The 20,357-nt window shown below is 34.6% G+C and overlaps 2 protein-coding genes across 2 annotated transcripts; one reads left to right on the forward strand and one right to left on the reverse strand.

Moving 5' to 3' along the window:
- Positions 1 to 1,552: 1,552 nt before the first annotated feature.
- Positions 1,553 to 1,822, forward strand: GCK72_012577 (uncharacterized protein; the record flags this gene model as incomplete). Its single annotated transcript, XM_053729220.1, has 1 exon — positions 1,553 to 1,822. One exon carries the CDS (start codon positions 1,553 to 1,555, stop codon positions 1,820 to 1,822), a length of 270 nt encoding a protein of 89 aa, XP_053583992.1.
- On the reverse strand, positions 1,727 to 4,547 carry GCK72_012578 (uncharacterized protein; the record flags this gene model as incomplete). The annotated part of the gene is made up of 8 exons (XM_053729221.1): positions 1,727 to 1,840; positions 1,942 to 2,065; positions 2,111 to 2,246; positions 2,292 to 2,337; positions 2,383 to 2,478; positions 2,524 to 2,859; positions 2,944 to 3,123; positions 4,368 to 4,547. 8 exons carry the CDS (start codon positions 4,545 to 4,547, stop codon positions 1,727 to 1,729), a joined length of 1,212 nt encoding a protein of 403 aa, XP_053583993.1.
- Between the last annotated feature and the right edge of the window lie 15,810 nt (positions 4,548 to 20,357).

A 20,357-nucleotide genomic window follows, 5' to 3' on the forward strand; every position in this document is an offset into this window, starting at 1 on the left:
TTAAATTGAACCGATGTGTGAATTTGTGAATTTCACGAGGGTACTATGAGCATGTGTAACTGAAAATAACATTAACGAGAAAATTAACGAGAAATATTAACGAGAAAAAATCGATTAACAAAGTTAAAACATAATTGAAATACATTTTAACATTTCAATATTATTCATGCTTAATTGTTTGAGATTTTAAAATCTGAATTAGACTTTTGTCGCTCTGCAGGTCTTCAAAATAAGATTCTTCTTATTTCATAAAAAAGTTTGAACATTTCAAAAATGAAGATCAAACTACACTTGAAAAAGTTATGTGAATATGAAAACTACTGGAAAAGGTTAGTTAGAAGTGAACAATAATCCTACGCGAAACCTTTGGTTATCATCGACGTATATTATGAGCAGACAAAAGATAGATACTTGAAACAGTGTTAAAGAAGAGAAGCAACAAAAATATCTCTAAATGTAGAAACTGAACAATTTTGAGATAAAATAAGATTTCAAACAAACGTTTCTTTTTGCAGATTTGTGATGAAAACACGAAGACAGTACCAACAATAACAGTATGATAGCAAAAACCATCATACAGAAACCGTGAAAATGTTTCAACACTTTCTGTTTCAAAAACTTAAAATCATCCAGCAAGGCTGTTTTTCATTAGTAGGGTTAATTTACAAAAACGTTTCAATGAGAGCGAAAATGGTAAAAATCTGGAAAAAACTATTTCGGAATGACTTGTTCAGATAGCAACTAAAGTTGTGACCTGTTCGTCAGCAGATCTGACTTTTGTTTTCACTGAGATATACGTTGAGTATCGACTTTCAGGGTTGTGAGTGGTGTCAATGATAGATTCCTGATTTAAATGTTCAAAAAATAACACTCATTGGTTTCAACTGCATTTCCCGCAGCTTGTTCTTGTTTCGAAACATTGTTAAATTTTTCAACATTTTCTGCTACAATAATTCCATTTATTAAGTTTGTATTTAACAATGCAGTGAGTCCCTTTTTACTTTTCTCTTGCATTTAACTACAAATCTGTCAGCTGTTCTCCCTCATCGAATTAAGACAAGAAAATAATTAAGACTTCATTAACAGGTTGCGGAACTGTTGATGACGAGTGGGCGTGCTAGAGATCCCAGTTTTGCGGGCCTTTAAAAAATGTCCGAACTGGTTTATTCCGATAATACCGCTTTGAAATTAAGATCAAGCGTATATGAGGGCATGCACCACTTTTTCGGTGTCCAGTACCGTCCGGGTTACTATTGTACAGTAGGTGCTCATAGGTCCAAAAATTAAAGCTGAAATTTTCAGCACATATTGAGTGGAATAAGAGTACATATGCATTTAACAAATCTTTGGAATTTTTGAATATTTTTCAACTTGAATACTAAATTTTACCGTTTCACGAATGTGTTTACAAAAATGTGTCAAAATCAAAACAGTGACGCTTCTTGACCAATTTGATAAGTTTACAACAAAAAATATCCATCGGTCTTGATCCAATCCTTTGCTCCAATGAGTTCGTAAGCTAATGAAAAAAAAGGAAATCATGAAAATAATTATGACTTTATTAAAATACACCGAGAAACAGAAAAAAAGGAAACCATTGAAAATGGATATGGCAATGTGTGGTGTTGGGGGGAAAAATAGGAATGGTAAGGGAGATATGACGAATTCAGACGGAGAATTTCACTGGGATTCAGAAGAGATCATGGTGGAGTGGAGATTCGGTGAATTAGTGTCGGTTAGCAAGACCTCCAGAATGAGATGGGCGATGCGGACCGAAGAAACCGTAAAGGTACGGGTTGACGACCGAGTTGAAGATGATTAGTTGTTGGCAGAAATGAACCTGAAAATAAATTGTTTGGAATAGGACTAAACTGGAATATAAAAAAGAAAAATGTTTCATGAACTTTTCGAAACATTTTTAGTTTTTTTTTGAGAACTTACATGTTTTAGATATGAAGCGAAGAAATCTCGGTCAAGGAATTGGATAAGACTGATAAGGTTATATGGCAGCCAGCAGATGATGTAGGCAAGAACAAGCAAGAAAGATACACGAAGGGCGCGGGATCTGGAATTGGTTACTGTAGATTTTCAATACCACACGTTGACTTACCTATTCAGATTGGCATTGTATGAAGTACTCGTATGTACACCAGTTCTCATCACCGCCGACGCCTCCGAAGGGGAAATCGATGGGCGTTGGGTCAGGGGAACCTCCGTCTCGTCGTTCACCACAATCCTTGGTGTCGCTACAAAAAAACTGTGTGCTACCGTAACACAACTAGCCAACTCACTCATCGGCTTCTCGGGCTCCTTGATGTTGACGTGACGGGAGAACGTCTTCAAAGGATTCCATTCAGAGGCTCTGGTTAGTACAGTATCTACCGTATCGCAGCCGGTGTGGAAGGAGAATGAGGAGGTGTGACGGATGGAGGGACGAGAGTTGATCCATACCCATGAGATGACTATGATGTAGGAAAGCTGGAAAATTGGTTATATTTCCGACTTCTTTTTTAGTTGCCTCACCATGATAATGATACACGGAATCCAGAAAACCAGACTAATATGAAGTATACTGTACCAGAACTCTGCGTCGAAACTTGACACCACTTGCGGCTTCCCGAAGTTCTCCATTCTTGCGATTTCCCATATTTGAAGACATTGACTCCAGTTGTACTGTGGAAGTGCCAAGTAGGCACGCCACACAAACAGTTGGGGACAGGAAATGACAAGAGCCACTATCCACGCGACGATTAACATCATTTTGGTACGACGGAGAGCTTTATTGGGACTATGATGGGATGGGGAGAGGACGGAGAGAAGACGGTCCACTGCGATGCAGACGATCACGTTGGAGGAGCTCTGGAAACTTGTTAATGATTTTTAGAATACAAAGAGGGACTAATCGATTAAATCGAAAATCTCGTCATGTCACTTAAGACCCACCTGAAACGCAAAAGTGTGAAACATCTTGACAATCTTGCACAATGCATCTCCGCCTCTCCAATCGTAGGTCAGTAACCAGCAGGCACGGGATGGTACATAAATGAATAGGACTAGGAGGTCAGAGTAGTTGAGTGAACGTTTCAGAAGGTCTAGCCGGGTAGAGGTGGGTCGTTCGCTGAGCTGCAAATTTTTTTTCTGTTTTGTAAAGTTTATTTTTCTGGACCAGTTTTCTTTGTAGCATTAAAGGGACTATATTTAATTGCCAGATGCTTCTAATTAATTTTGATTAGTTTGAAGAGCAATTTTAGGAATTATTTCTGCAGTTGGCCGGTTTATCAATCTCTGGATGGGTATAACACGGCAAAGGGACACATCCAAGTTAGTCGCCAACAACAAAATGGAGCACTTTGTGGGCAAAATGTTATCTTCAAAACTAGAGCAATGACATCCACCAACGAAGCACCGCTAACCGCCGTGATGCTTTAAAATACAACTGTAACCGGTGATATTTTTGGCAAAAAAGTTCCAGAGAACCTTATCCAAGATTAGCTCCTCCCATTTCAGCATCATTGTGGCACGGTTCAAATAATTTGGAGTTGATTTTGCCGGAAAAAGTTGTTTTTGATATTTTTCTTCAAAATGACCAAAACAAAATGACCAAAAATGACCAAAATCATTCCCCGTTTCTTTCGTAGTGAAATCGTGACTTTGGACACACTGGGAATCGAGTTTAGGAACTATAAGCATGCTAATCTATCTCCAATCTCCCTCGAAAAAATTTTCGTTCCAAGAAATAAGAAAAAGAAAAAGTTGCATTTGTGCTACAAATACAGGAAATTGGAACACGGCTAAATTGAACTCATACATATTTTTGTCTATCACGTACCCTTGCGGACGTAAATTAAATAAATAAATAAATAAACTTGTCATTAGTTGCGTCGTGAAAGTTCTTATTTTCAGCCGTAAGCGAAACAGGTGATCTTTTTGGTCAAGACTTTCTTGAAAAACCTAATTTTAGATGAATTATCATGACAAGGCTTCGGGGCGAAAATCCACAAACTAATTTTTCAAAACAGTTGTCCGGGTAATGTTTCAAGAAGTCAAGATGATGAGATTTTGCTTTAGCTGAGCATTCGTATCCAAGCGCTCTAATCCAAACTTTTTTTCACAATTTCATTACTTTCGATTTCTTCGCATAACTACCGTATCCAAAAGACCGTGAAGGCCGCTCTCCAATAAATACCCAACTACAAAAATTGGATACCTAGACTTGTCCCTATTGTTGAGGGTATCGGATCGATCAGTTCGTATTTTTCATGAAAATGGATTTTTATTACTCAATTTTACCGTTTCAACATATAATTTTTAAACAATGATTGATGTTCCAATTAATGATTTTACGGTCTATCCCGTCCATTACCAACCTGAGTATACGCGGCCAAGTTCAAAGGCGCGCCAACAATGAAATTGAGTACCAACGTGAACATCTCCACATAATCCCCCAGGATTGGTTCAGGCGGTAAGATCGGATTATCCGCGTCGTAGGATTCTGACGAGGATGACGTCATCATAGTTGAAGTGGTTAAATTTGGAGGTAGGAGCATCTGCAAATATACTTATGAATTAGGGAAATGTAAGATCAGGAAAAAATAAATGTTAAGGTAGAAGCAGTATACAAGTGGCGGGAAGGGAAAAAAGTGGGCGGGGCCTAGAAATTGGAAAAAATCAGCTGCCAGCGAGCGGTTTCACCTGTTTCAGTACTATTTTCAGAAAAAATTGCAACGCGGCAATCATAAGATAACGTCATTTCGAATTTTGACAGGTACATGAAATAGAATTTTTTTCAAAAAAAAGAAGTTTTTTGTCAAAAAAAAAACAAGAGGTCACTTTTTTCCTACCTATCTCTCAAAACTCAAAAGACAGAAAAACGAGAGAAAAAGTTGTTTCCCCGTAGAGAACTTCTTGATTGAAAAGAGGAAAACGAGGGGGGGGGGGGACAGATTAGATGGACAAGTTTGAGGAGTGACGTGAGATAGAGAGAGAGAGTGAAGGCTCAGGCTCTCCGAGTCTCCAAGTGAAGAAAATAAAACTTCTTTGACCGATTAGACAAGATTAATCCATCAGAGTCGGATTTGGTATATGTTTAGAATTGAAAAAAGGGGGGAAAATGAGAAAAAGATTTTTGAGAGATCAAAAATGAGAAGGGGAACACATTTTTGAAAAAGATTTCCGGGGATTTACTGTTATATCATGGTGTGATTAGGGAAAGCAAAAAAATCATTTTCATTCTCATTTTGATTCGTATTGATAATCAAGAGGTTTCATAACTTTCACATCTGGGGCACATATTTCAAAAAGAAACGCTAAAATATCGATATAATCAGAATAACAATAAACTCGAATTATCAAGTCATACTGAAGCAGTTCCAATTCTTAAAAAATAAGAAACGCGTAAAACAGTTTAATTTTCAAAAACAGGTATCATAGGAATCACTAATACGAATACTTCACTCCGGGCACGCTTATAAGGAATGTGAAATAGATAATGAATAACTTAGACAGTTCCCAGTATCCAATATAACATTTCCTAGTAACAGCGGAAGATTATTTTCAAGAACTTCACTGTTTATTAAATCACATGAAAAAAATGAAGAAAAAGAAAACAAGGAATAAGATTGGATGTAGTAATATCTCAAAAAAAAAACTCACGAATAAAGGTATTTTCAGAAACGTTATTTTTTTATGGATTTTTTTGTATAAGAAGGATAAGTATTAAACATTTTTCGCACAAAAAAGATAACAGCTTGAAACAGAGTTTAAAAGTTAAAAAGTGCAGTAATTTTTAATTGCGTTTCAGGATTCTGATTATAGACCAAATTTTTGAAAAAAAATTCAGTTTCTAACACAGAGACGATATAATAACACGCGAGTCACTGTGTTCTTCTATTTTCAGCTCACTTCTTGAAATGTTGATTCATAACAAATTTTTGTTACATACATAACTGTAATATTACCGGAAATACATCATCAATACTCAAATTCTTACACCTATATTATTGCTTCGAAACTGAAAAACCGGAAGACAGAATTCTGATAAAAGCGGGATGTAATTACGTACATATGTATTTCTTGCTGAAACAAGTTCACGCAATTCAAAGGTGATTTAAAAATCCAAAAAAGAGGATTTACGGAAACTGAATATACCGACAAATGTTTCTCCACCATCACTATAAAAACTCATCTAGGATCTTCACAATTTGAAACAAACGGACGAATGCTTTTTTCAGTCTTCAGCTTACTTCTCAAAATTTTGAAACAGCAATTGATAATGACTTCAGTTTCATATCTGTGATTTGATTGGACCGGTTTCTCGGCGAGTATTAAATCAATTAGACCCACGTCAGAAATGCTCGTACTGAACACATCGGCATTGGTGATTTTCAACATTTAAAATCAAAATTCTGAATCCGTAAATATCTGCAAAACTGAACAAAACAACGAGTACATGAGTGAAAACAAAGAGGTCCAAACCCCATTAAAACGTCCGACGGATTTTATGACTTTAAACTAAAATCACACGGCGTGCACTTATTGTTGTTGGAAATGTTTTTTAGGGTGGTGCAGATCATAAAATTGTTACACAATTAGAGAAAAGGGAACTGAACGCATAAGTTATAGACTTGAAACAGAAAATATTTAATTTTAGAAAAAATGACGGAGGTCCGCGTGGGATGTGATTCCATAACTAGTACATAGGCTAGGCTAGCCTTGAAACAAAAAATAAAGATTAGCAATTCCAAAACGAAGATTAAATTCCTATATCTTCTTCTTCTCTTCTACGTATTCATCTTCCTCAACTTCAATATCATCTATATTCAGAAAATGCATAAATATATTCATTGAAATTTCCGCTGGCTGCTAATCGACAAGTGAATATGATCTATGTGCATAAATTAGTCACGTAACACACACACACCAAGGTGTCTTTTCTAAAAATAAGAGTGTAGAAAGGTCAAAAATTACTTGGGGGAAGGAAAAGGAAAAGTCGAATTTGAGGAACTTTTGAAATGAGGGGAGGAGAGGGGGGAAACCCTAGACTGATCTCAAATTTCAAAACGACAAGTTTCGGACAAAGAAGCGGCGGAAAGAATTGAGCTCAAATGAGGGAGGAGGGAGGGTGATCAAAAAAGCAAGCAGAAATCTCTAGAAACAAAGTAATGAGAAATATTGAAAACCAATTGGAAAAAATAATGAAATGAAACAGTAGAGCGAGGAAAAAAAAGAAAATGTGATTGGAAAAACACTGATCACTGTTGTACCACGGGTCAAGCAAGTTTTTGAAACGTATCAAAAACAGTGAAATAGATTATTGACGTTGTGAAAAATAGAGAACCAGAAATTTTGCAAAAAATTTAATATTCCATTAAAAATATGAATGAAATATTATAAATCAAAAGTCACAGCAAAATATAGATCTCGGCGAGTTTTACGTCTCTGATAAAATACGGGCCGCTTTAAAGCTCATTATTGTACCACGGGCCAAACTAGAGTTCCAAAAAAAAGAAACAAGCTATTTTGGTATGGCTCTGAACCCTCAGTTTACATTTTAATATGTTTCGACCCACAATTAAAATTTTTTTTTTGACTCACGATACTGATTTCGGTACAAGTTATCTTTCGGTATGGCTGACAAGTATGACTTTCCGGGATGCAGAAAGGTTTCTTCTTGAATATGGCATTATTTTCATTTAGTCAGATTTGGAAATGAATATCCCGTTTCAACTACATAGAATAGGACATTATGAATTTTTTTTGAACTACGGTTTCGTCTGACGTGAATAGCCCCATTATTTCCCACACCGTTATCACTAGTTTTATTTCATTTGCAGCTAAACCTCTAATAAATTTTGGACTTAGAACAATATATTGATACATATGAGAAACAGTCAAATAGATTTTTCACGTGCTGAAAATGACGTGGTGACTACTTATTCAAGTTAGATAACTACGGCGCCGGGTAGAAGCAGGTGGTTTTGAACATTTCTGTTATCGTCGAACCAAGAAAACGAAAAAATATTTCATTCAAAACATGAATGAAACGGTGGAAATAGGATTTTAAAAAATGTGACAAGGAATTTTTTTCTGGAAGGATGAAGGGTTTCCCTTTGAGTCATGAATGACTTTCTTCCCAAGTCTGAAAAAGAAAATATCTGTTTCCACTAGAATATGTCATTATAATTTTTAAACATTTTTTGATCCAGCGGTAATGAGACGTGCGGACAACATTATTAATAAGTTTCCGACATAGAACGATATATTGAAACATTTCGGAACAGTCAAGTAGATTTTCTTGAATATAGCATAGCAAGTCATGACGAATCATATATGTAGAAGAAGCTGATAGTGAAAAAAATTCTGCCTTTGGGAAGCAGCAGGTGATTTCAGACACAAACTATACTTGATGATCTACCAAATTCACACTTCAAATGTTTCACTTACAAGATAATTGAAGCTGTGAAAAATTCCCTATAAAAGAGACGGATTGCTTGGAATGTGATCTATGCCAAAAAACAACGAATGAGATTATTTTGAAACGGAATCTGGAATAAAAAACATGTCCCACCAACTTTGAAATGAGAGATAGCACTAACAAGTATGGATGGAACCTATAGAGAAAATACAGTTAGTTTAGATTTGCTGTGCAGTGCGAATTGAATGAATCATCTTACTTTTCAAATCGATATTCAAAAATTGCTTAAAAAAGGAATATCTACACATATTCTGTCTTTCATTCTGAATCTTCAGAACATAAAAAGTAGAAAAGAGAAGGGAAACTGAAAAGCTGAACCAGAAGTACATAACATGAGAAGTGTTTCCGTTTCCACTTATTCACATTAGCAGTGATGTTGTATTCAAAATGATTCCGATACTTAGAGTGAGCTTTTGTACAACAAGCTTCTTTCTATTGTTTTAGCGATAGTCTTACTAACTAGGGAAGGTCCTCCAGTCAGTATGGATTTATGGGACGAGACTTATATAGAACGTTGTGTTTAACCCACTTCGACTAACAAGTAACTGAAAGAAACGCGAATCTAGCAAGACAAGAAACAAAAATACTAAGGAACATTCGGGAAACAACAAGTTTTTAGTCAAAAGCCTTTAGAAAGATCGATGATAACCGGTCAGAAAAGAAAAACTGCAAAAATGATATATTTTTTTAATTTTTATTGAATTTTTTCAAAGAATCCAAATCAGTTATTAAGGAACGTAGCTTATGATAAACATTGTTGTAAAAATTCTTCTGAGATATCGCTGTTCCGAAACAGAACACAAATTATGCACTACACGACACCAAGCGGAAAATAGTCATGACAACGGTTGGAAACCAATTTACACATATGTGTGAAACAGTGCACCAAAAACTACACTGCATTATACTATACAGACAAAGTTTGTTTCAATTGAAAAGCTAGTCAGAAATGACAGAAAGAGGAGCATAAAATAACAGTTGTAGTCCACAAAAAGACTAGATGAAAACGAAATAATTATAAAGTTTCAAAGCATTCATATCAGAAGCCATGAAACATTTTTTTCAATTCAGATGGCCTTTTAATAACGAAAAATCTCTGAATGTCTTGCTGGCGCAGCTCACAATCAGTAAATTGAAATTTATTCTACTACGTGTGAAGTTTGAGCAAAATTTGTACATGTAACTCTGAAACATGGTGGGGGGGGGGAATATTTATGTCGAAGAGTGGGAATCAATTTTCATTTGCTAATTCACAATTTTACTGGAACAGGAAAACACTAATCATCAGTCCAATCGAAAATTTTCAAAAACGTTTTCTGTCTTCTTGTAAAGACCATCCGATAGGTGTTCATCAGCAAATAAACATTAACCGAAAATATATGTAGATATAAATTTACTGTAACAGAAATTCATTTTAGAAGTCAATTAGTTCGACCGTCGGTGTTTATTTACTTTTCGTGATTTTTTGAGTTCTTGATTGAAACAAATTTTTGTGAACGAACAAAAATTGAAGATAGTACTTTGTTATCACGAATGAAATTATTGTGCGGCAATGTGATTACGTGATGTATGAAAAATGTACCCTAACTTTGTGCAGCTGATATAGCAAAAATTGATTACAGGAATTTCAAAAGGAAAATTATCTCAAAAGCTGATGTTATTGGGGAACTCCTTTTACACCAAAAATAGGGAGATCCCTAAGAAATAATGACAAATAGGCACGCGAGTGAGAAATCCAACGCACATGTCTCTGTGATAAATTAACTACGTTTCACTTGCAATCGATGTCTTTTTCAGAAGTCTTTGGGCTGGATAAGAAGGTCTGTTACAATAGCAATAAAATATCAAGATTCACAGCTACATGGACATTGTAAAACAGAAAGATAATCAAGCCACTCAGAAACACGAAACATGAAAAAACCACGAACGATCAAAATAAACGAAACTTGAAAATTACTTTCAAATTCGAATGAAATTTATCTGAATTTTCACTACATTCTAAAATCAATTTCAAAAGCAGGCCAAAATTAATAGTAAAATAAATAGTATTACGTATTACAGAAAGTTGCTCGAGTCAATTGGAAAATGTGATTTTTGAAACTGCATAAAAGATCTAATAGAATTTTAGTTCGATGCTGAGTTCATAGCCAGGTGGAACAACTTATATATGTAGCCCTCTAGCACATTGTCTTATATAATAATATAAACTCAAATTCAGATATGTCCGAAGCAGAAATAATGGAACGAAAATACTTTTAAACAAAAAAAGTCTGCATCACAGAAGGTTGAAATAGGAAGAAAACGGAATACTACAATCGTGAATTTATCGAAAATATCAACAAAAAAAAAGATTTTAGTAAAAATAGCTACTAACCAATTTCTGAAATTCCTGTGACGACATCCACGTTCAGTTTTGGTTTTGATTTGGTATCTGTAAAATTCTGGGTTAAGATGGTACCGAGTGAGAAAGGCAATAAAATCTATCAATCCAACAATAACGTATAAACAAAACGTTTGAGATAAGAAATACGAAACGGAGAAAAATAGAGGAAAAACAAAGTTCGACAGTATTAGAGATGCTCTCAATGAAACCTCGTTAGCAAAATTGAAGGAGTATCCTTATTGAAAAAAAAACAACAACTAAATAATATACTGTTCTCAAAGTTGTACCACAAGACTGGTCGAAGAAGAACCTGCAACTATCTAACTAATAAAGAAAATAAAGATCCAACATAACTTCATCTTGAAACAGAACAGTTTGATTCGGAAAACATGATATGAGATTTTTAAATTAAAATATTAAAATATTAAAATAGCTTTGCATCATAGGTGATAGTAATTGGAACACGTTGGATGTACATGTGTAATGGCTTCGAAAGTTTGTAAAATGAATACAGCAAGGTCGTGAGACAGAAAATAAAGTTGGAGAATTCGAAAGGAAGAGTGACTTGAGATTGGAAGCGGAACCTGAACACAAGCAAGAAGAAATTTTCAAATTTTAATCACTTGGAAACGGTAAAATTGCTTTTAAATCGAATACATAGTTTCAAGATATAAAAATGAGGTAGAACTTCTCATTTTCAACCATCTCTTTTTACTTTTGATAACAAGATTTTGAAAATGTAAAAACATTGCCGGAATGCTTCGTTTTCAAGATTCTATTCAGAAACTCACGTTTCCAAAATAATAATGTTTGCGAAGCCATAAAGTTGGTGTGAGCAAGGGATGAGTTTAGGGAATCTATAAATAAAAGGAGGAAGTGCAGGAGGCCATTGAAATTAGGTCGAAATCATGACGTTGTTTGCTTTGAATTTGAAAAGATTAAGGAATGGATAATTATCGTCATGACAGCGTCAATTAGAATAATGGGTATCAAAAGTAGACAAGGTGAAACAGAAAATTGTAGGTTTTCGCATAAAAGTGTCAAATAATGCATTGAAGTATGGAAACTGTTTTAAATTCATCATCCAATATCTATGCAATGGTTTTGAAGACAAATCAAAGGATAAAACAAATTTCCTGGAACAGTGAAAATTTGTAAGCACGATTCAGAATTCAAATTGAATGTTTTATACCAGTGAAATTAAAAACAGTTACTACCCCTGAAACATTTCCGTTAGGAACTAAAAAACTTATCATTCTCGACCCTTTTCTCAATAATTCACCAGGGTCAAGATTCCTTTTCAATTGAAAAGAAACAATTGCAAATAGAAAACTCAGCGCTCTTATCGAAAGCTTCTTGAATTCATATGCGATTGTAACTGAATATTAAAAAAATAGTTATGAATAAGAAAAACGGAGCCTTAAAAGATTATCAACTGGGTTCTCGACTCTGAAAAATGTAGTGTTTCAGAACATGAGTAAAAAACCTTTTTTGGTTAATATGTGGCAAAAATACACTAAACAATATTTGTTGTATCACAAAATATGAATGTTCTGAAACTGTAGAAATCGGAATGTTACATGTTTCAGAATGGAGTTTTTCATTGTGATAGAAAATATAACTTCACTAATGAAAATTATGAAATTGGTTGAACTTCTACATGAGATCCTTATCGGGTCATTGAAACTGTGTTTTTTAAAATTGATCAATTTCACGAGAATGGGGATACAGTAAAGATATGAACTTCTTTTCCAGTTTTAATTTATACAATCACATCACTCTGCCTCCTTGAGGCGTTCAAAAATTGCGTATGACACCCATGTTTCAGGGGACATCGCGGGCAATTGGGAAAAGTTTTCAACCAGCAATAAACGCACCTCGGCAAAGCCTCATTGGTCACGTTATCGCCCCAGCGCAAAGCTGAGGTTCATTGGAAACCGCCGGATGGTCATTCACCGCGTGTACGGACACTTCCCGGGTTCCGCCCGTTGCTATGCAATGTATGGGAAGTGGGCGGAGTCGGCACACTACTGACACAATCAAATGTTTCAGAAAGTTGAGCCTGCTTGAGAAATAAGAATTCGAAACTCGAACATTTCGTGAAATGAGAAATCAAGCATTTTCGAGACGATTCTCGAAAAATGCTAAAAGTCTCGATGACATTTTTAGCTACTATCAAACATAGCATCAACCAAAATTTTCATTTCATAACAGTACACAACTAGCAAATGAAACGGAGTATTTTTTAAACATGTTAGGTTACAAAATTATACAGAATACACTCTCGTTGAGAATTCGATAGACTTTTCTTCTAATTAAATTATTCTAATGCGAAACAAGAGTTCAACGCTCCACACGTTTGTGAGTATATTTCTGCTGTTTTGTGAAACTGTCAAAAATTACAAAAAGTCATTCATTCATTCACAGTAGTCAGGAATACTTTTTTAATGCAAAGATCACTGAACATTATGTTTTAATTGCTTCACAACGCACGGTCTCCCAAAGTCCGAGTAAGAACTGCAAGGAAATTTTCGATCTCCCCTCACGAAACGAAAAATTTGAGAAATTCGCAGGTCTAAAAGTGAATTTTTTAATTTTTAGCGTAAAGCTAAAGATGAAAAAGTCACTTCAATAAAGGTTAATGTGATGAATACATCAAGAAAAAACAATTATTTTTCTAAAAACCATGATATCATGTCTTTTGATTGTTGCATTTGATAATTTTACACAAAATGTTTTGGCGAATTCTCGACTTCAAACTGTATCCAGATCTCTATTTCTTGACGTTTCCACCTCTATTATAGCTCAAAAAATCCGCAATAAATAGATCTTCATTTATTATGGATGGGTCACTTTTTTGCCGAATAAGTTTCGATAAATAATGGAAAAACCGATTTTTCAGGCCAAAACTTCGATCTGTATCAGCGCCTTTATTTTTGCTTCAAAAATAGTTTTCTTTTTTCCGAAATGTTGCTTTTGCCTTTCTCGTTTTTTGCTATGGACAATTTTCCCTTTTTATTTCCTTTATTGTTCGTAATTTGAATAAAATCAAAATTTTCAGTTGAAAAATTAATAAAAAAATTATTTTTGACTACTGTAGCGCGCGGCCTTTGCGCTCCACTGAGAACTTTCGCTTGCAGTTGTTTTTGGGGGTTTGTGAGACTGTGCAACGTGAAGTAAAATATCTAATTGTTGCTTTTTGATTGATTTCACTAGAGTTAGTGATCTTGTCGTTAGTGAATTTAGTTATACAGTGCGTGCAATAAGGATAGGACCACCCCCCATTTTGGGTGTTCTGAGAAAAGTAAAAATGATATGAAAAATCTGTGACTGCCATTCGATTCAGAATACAAAAAAACCCCAGGAGCCAAATTTTCATGTCTCTAGCACTTTCCGTACTCAAGTACCATCCAGAAGTCGCTTTTGCAGGCGTGCAATAAGGATAGGACCACCAGCCATTTTCGATGAAGTGGTGCCTTTTTTTCAAATTTGTTTGGGCACAGTGCTCATATTTTAATTTATTTCGCTGTTTTTTTAAGTTTTCACTTCAATACCATTGGACTGTGTAGATTTACGGCACTTGTCGATTTACGAGAATCATTTCTAAAGCTTCAGTTAAAAATTCAATCATTTATTGACGAAAATGAGAGAAAACACAAAAGAAAACAGAAAAAACGTAAGCAAAATTTAATAACTTGTTTCTCCACCATTGTTCTGGATAACTTCGAACATGCGGTTGGGCATACTGGCGACGAGAGCCCTCAATTCAGCAGCATTGATTGCATTCCACTCGGCCTCAACGGCGTCTTTGAGCTCTTGGATCGTATTGAATTGCCTTCCGTGCTTAAAAACATTTTCCAGGTTCTCCTCTCGGACGAGAAAAAATGGAATCTTGACGGCCCGGACGGAAACAGGCATTATTGGAGAGATCTCCGTAAAGATCCACAGCTCTTTTCAAGACGGAACTTTGGTGGCGGATCGCTGATGGTCTGGGGAGGCTTCTGCAACGGAATGAAGATGAAACTTCAATTCATCACAACTCGAGAAACGTATGTTTCCTACCAGAGCACCCTCCAGAAGGCCATTGTTCCATTTTTCCGAAACAAACGCCGAACCCATGTTTTCAGGACAACGCGTCGATCCACAAGAGCATCTCCACACAGAATTGGCTGAAGGCGCAAAAAATCACGGATCTCGAGTGGCCAGCAGTCAGCCCAGACCTCAATCCAATCGAAAACTTATGGGGACTGCTGGTTCGACGCGTTTACAAGCACGGAAGGCAATTCAATACGATCCAAGAGCTCAAAGACGCCGTTGAGGCCGAGTGGAATGCAATCACTGCTGCTGAATTGAGGGCTCTCGTCGCCAGTATGCCCAACCGCATGTTCGAAGTTATCCAGAACAATGGTGGAGAAACAAGTTATTAAATTTCGCTTACGTTTTTTCTGTTTTCTTTTGTGTTTTCTCTCATTTTCGTCAATAAATGATTGAATTGTTAACTGAAGCTTTAGAAATGATTCTCGTAAATCGACAAGTGCCGTAAATCTACACAGTCCAATGGTATTGAAGTGAAAACTTAAAAAAACAGCGAAATAAATTAAAATATGAGCACTGTGCCCAAAAAAAATTGAAAAAAGGCACCACTTCATCGAAAATGGCTGGTGGTCCTATCCTTATTGCACGCCTGCAAAAGCGACTTCTGGATGGTACTTGAGTACGGAAAGTGCTAGAGACATGAAAATTTGGCTCCTGGGGTTTTTTTGTATTCTGAATCGAATGGCAGTCACAGATTTTTCATATCATTTTTACTTTTCTCGGAACACCCAAAATGGGGGGTGGTCCTATCCTTATTGCACGCACTGTATATTTTTTTGGTATGTCTTTAAATAATTCGGAACAAATTCTATTCTCAGAATACTGACAATGACTACATTAAATTTAATCTGCATCTTGAAACAGGGAAAAAGTAAAAAATTAGTTAATAATACAATTTTTTAACGGAAGGGAAACGTGAGAAGTTGGAAATTCAAAAAGACTGAAGCCTAATTTAGCATAACTTATTTTACTGAATCAATTCAAACCATTTGAGTGAATTGGATGAATTGTCGTACGAAACAAAAAGGGAATCATTGGAAACAGGAAGTATTTTGCAAGGACGATTGAGTTTCAAGAAGAAGAATAAGTTTTTCCATGATCATTTTAATAGAGTTTTAATAGAGTAATGTTCAAAAAAAATGTGGAATCAACATGCTCAGCAAACAAAAATTAAGTTAAGATTTTCCGAAAACAGTAAAAATGTATAAATCTAAATTAATCGAAGACTGAATGAATTGGGCCTAACCAACATATCAGAATTCTAACGTCGGGAGATAAAAAATTATTCAATTTTTACAAAAATTAAGCAGTACCCAACGGAAGTCTACCAAAAACTGCAATGAGTCTTCATTTAAAGGAATTCATTAAACGACACTCGCAGCAGTGAGAAAATAAAGCGAAGTATCGCGATTAAATGTAAAAGTTTCTTATGGAAAACAGATCACAGAAAGTCAGACTGAACAAAAAATAGTGAATAAAACTACATTTATAGGAACTATTTGAAACACATAAACTTGGAATTAAGACGGACTGAAAATGTGAAATCAATTAGTGTTTTTGATACAGCTGAAACAACAAGAACATTTTTTTTCCATATTATCGACGCTCCAACGTAGTTTTAAAACTGAAGTTCACACATCATTTCTGTGAAACTGAAAAAAGAAACAAGAGTGAGAGGGTAATCAATCTTGCTTGGAGTTAGTGCTTCGAGAGGTTTAAACAATAGTGAGAGGACTTATTCTGTTTTTATTTTGGGAGTGATGGTTACACTTCAAAAATTGCTTCGAACATTTTATGGAGTCTAAATTAATCTTAAAGTAGTTTTTTTTCAAAGAAAGTTATGATTTGAAACAGGAGATGAAAAAAAAATTGGAAATTTTAAGTCTTCGAATGGATATTATGTACAAAAGATAGCATTTGAAAACCTACCAAACAGTTTAATTGTCAAAAACAGTACAATTATCCTGAATGAGAAACCGCAATTCAAATCGACAACAAACCGCCTAGTGGGGTCTAGTGAGGACAAGTTTGGAGTATTAGTGGGGAAACAAATGTCTTCTGAATTTTTTTAGCATAGTGAAACGGATAAAATTTAGAACATGAAAAATGAATTTGATTACTTTACAATACTTGGAAAAAACCGTCAAAAACCATGGGAGGAATTTGCATTGCTAAAATTGCAGAAAAATAATTTTAACTACTTTTTGGAACAGAAATGAAGTTCACAAAAACAACAATGAAATTCGAGATGTTTTCAAAAAAAGAAGAAGGGAATTTCTAGAATAAGAAAGAACAAATTCTGTTGTGGAAAATTCTACAAGCTAGATTATAACTTTTCCTCCAACGATTTTTTCAACCGGCTGCTTTTTGAGTAATACAGTATATGTTCAAAAAAATTTCTTCTGTTACAAATGTATTACTTTTTTCTTCCAGGTTGTTGTTTTCAATACTTTGAAGTGATTCAGAATTTAAAATTCGAAGAAGTTCATAAAATGAGAGAGGAGCCAAAAATTAAAAAAAAAACACGCGTAACAATACATTTGTCCTGAATGACCCTCACTTAAAGAACAGTTGAAAAGGGAAAATATGGAAAATACATAGTACAGTTCAAAGTTGATTTGGGATTTTCAAAATCTAATTTCTTTTTAATTAGAAAATCATAATTTATGGAAGCTTACAGACCTAAAGAACGAGTTTTTAAAATGATGTTCGGCATGAAGTGTTCATGAAGTATTCAGAAGTAGATTAATGCTAAAAACATGTTGATAATACGCTTATTTTGAACAATGGCTCTTTGGTAATTAGAATAAACAGCAAAAGTTGGGAAAAAATGTTTCGGCAGAAGTAAGAAAAGAGAATTGAACAGAAAGACAGCTATTAAAAGTGAGTCGAAGCAGGGATTTGAACGGTTTCATGATTTTCTTAAAGTCCTCTGATGCTTCTACTGCAGCTGATCATTACTACTACTTATTCGAATGGAAAGTACATAAACGCCTTTTGGGTAAATGACATTCATCGTACAGACAGTAACCGTCTTATTCACAGACACCACTTAACATACTTGCGTGCAATAAATATTGTTTGCCTTAACTGAAATCTCAACTTCGGATTGATAAAGATTAATGAAATCAGAATAAGTGAATAGTCAGAAACTGAAAAAATGTGAAAAATATTCAATGCAATAATTATGTTTGTGATCTTGCTGTGAACTAATCTAATACCAATAAAACCTACACGTTTTGAAGTATATTTCTGTTTTGCGAAACTGTCAAAAATTACAAAAACTACGAAAAGTCATTAGAATGAAAATCCGACACTATGATCACTTTATTTTGATTGTTTCAATACTTAAAATAAAATATTTTCTTATTGCTTTTTGATGGATTCACAAGAGTTAGTGGTATTGTCGTTACCGAATTTTTAAATCGTTTTTTTTGGTTGTCTTCAAATAACTTCGAAAAAGAAAAGTCTTCGAGAATCCTAACAATGTGTACATTAAATTTAATATGAATCTTGTAACAGGATAAAAAGTAAAAATTGAGTTAATAACCCAATTTGTTAACGAAAGAAAAACGTTAGAAATTGGAAAGTTCATAAAAACTGAAGCCCAATTTAACATAACTTATTTTATTTAAGCTAACAATATGGGTGGATTAAATGGATGGATTGTTGTACGTAACAAATAATAATAATTCGAAACAGGAAGTATTTTGCAGAAAGAATGATTGTGTTCCAAGAAGAACTAATTTTTTCCATGATCATTTGGAATTGATTGTACTATTTGAAAAGGAATGTTGAGTGAACATTGCTCAACAACTTGAGACTTTTGAAAAACAGTGAAAAAGATATGAATCCAAATTAAGAATCTAAATCAATCGAACACAAAATAAATTGGTCCTAACCAACATATCAGAATTCTAACGTCAGGAGACAAAAAAATCGATTTTAATAAAAATTAAGCAATACTCAACAAAAGTCTACCATAAAAATGAGATTAGCCTTCATCTAAAAGAATTCAGTAATCGACACTCATAGCAAGAAAATGAAAGAAAAGTTCTAATAAAAATATTTTTTAGTGTTTCAGATAAAGCTGAAATAATAATAAACTTGTTTTCCATATTGGATCATGATACTTATGAGTTAAAACCACCTACAAAATTCTATGCGACCTATTATTATTAAAGCAAAGGTGTGCAGGTTATCAAAATCAAATCACTGATGTAAGTAAATTATACCAATTTTACCATTTCACCTTCAATTATCGACACAGCAACTTAGCAATAGTGAGAGGACTTATTCTGCTTTGTTTTTGGGAATGATGGTTACACTTCAAAATGCGACGTTGCTTTTTATGGAGAACAAATCACCTTGAATCAGGTATTTAAAGAAAACTATGGTAAGAAGCTGGAACACGTGAAAACATGGGACTAGTGTGGAAACTGTCTTTTGAATTTTGCAGTATACATAGTGAAACAGGTAAATATCAAAACATGAACAATGGATCTGATTATACAATTACTTTACTTTAGAGAAACCGTCGAAAAAATGGAATTGCGACTAAGTCTTGCTAAAATTGCAGAAAAGAATTAAACTACTTCTTGGAACCGAAATGAAGTTCACAAAAACAACAATGAAATTCAAGATGTTTTGAAAGAAGAAGATAGGAATGTATAGAACAGGAAGGAATAAATTTTGGTGTGAAAAATTCTACAAGCTTGATCACATTTTTTACCCAAACAATTTTTCAGTAGGGATGTTAAAACAGGCGTTTTATGGCGGCAATCACTGGTTTCATTTCCTTTGCGATTTTTGCGGCAGATGGAATTTTCAAAATTTGCTTTTGACGCAGGTTTTTATCATTTTCATTCATGTTCAGTATAGTTTCTACTCAAAAAGGGCCGGCGATGGAAGCAAGTTTTGAAATCAAACTTGTTTTTCATGCAATTAACGTGAAAATAAGCGGCGCCGGCCTACCGGCGATTGCCGCAAGTAACAGTCTTATTTTTCAACCGCTTCTGATAATGGGTTCCGCTGTTACAAATAATCGAGAAACAGGAAAATGAAAAACTAATTCTTGTGCAAGTTAAATAAGTTATTCTAATGTGTTTGACTTTTTTCTTCTAGGTTGTTGAAAAGTGCTTTTCACGTTCGTGAGCCAGAATTCAAAATTCGAAGAAATTCATGAAGTTAACCACTGGAAACAATTATTTTGTCCTGAAGGACCCCCACTTAATGATCAGTTGAAAAGGGAACAAATCGAAAATATATTGGCCAAGGAACGAAATTGGAAATCTAGTGGAGGATAATTTTATACGGTTAAGACAACTGTGAAACAGGAGATAAGTATTCTGACTTTAGAAATAATCTTCCTCTGTAAACTGGAAATTTTTCATACTAGCACAGGGA

The sequence above is a fragment of the Caenorhabditis remanei genome, chromosome IV, assembly GCF_010183535.1.
Source record: "Caenorhabditis remanei strain PX506 chromosome IV, whole genome shotgun sequence".
In the NCBI taxonomy this organism is placed as follows: Eukaryota; Metazoa; Nematoda; class Chromadorea; order Rhabditida; family Rhabditidae; genus Caenorhabditis; species Caenorhabditis remanei.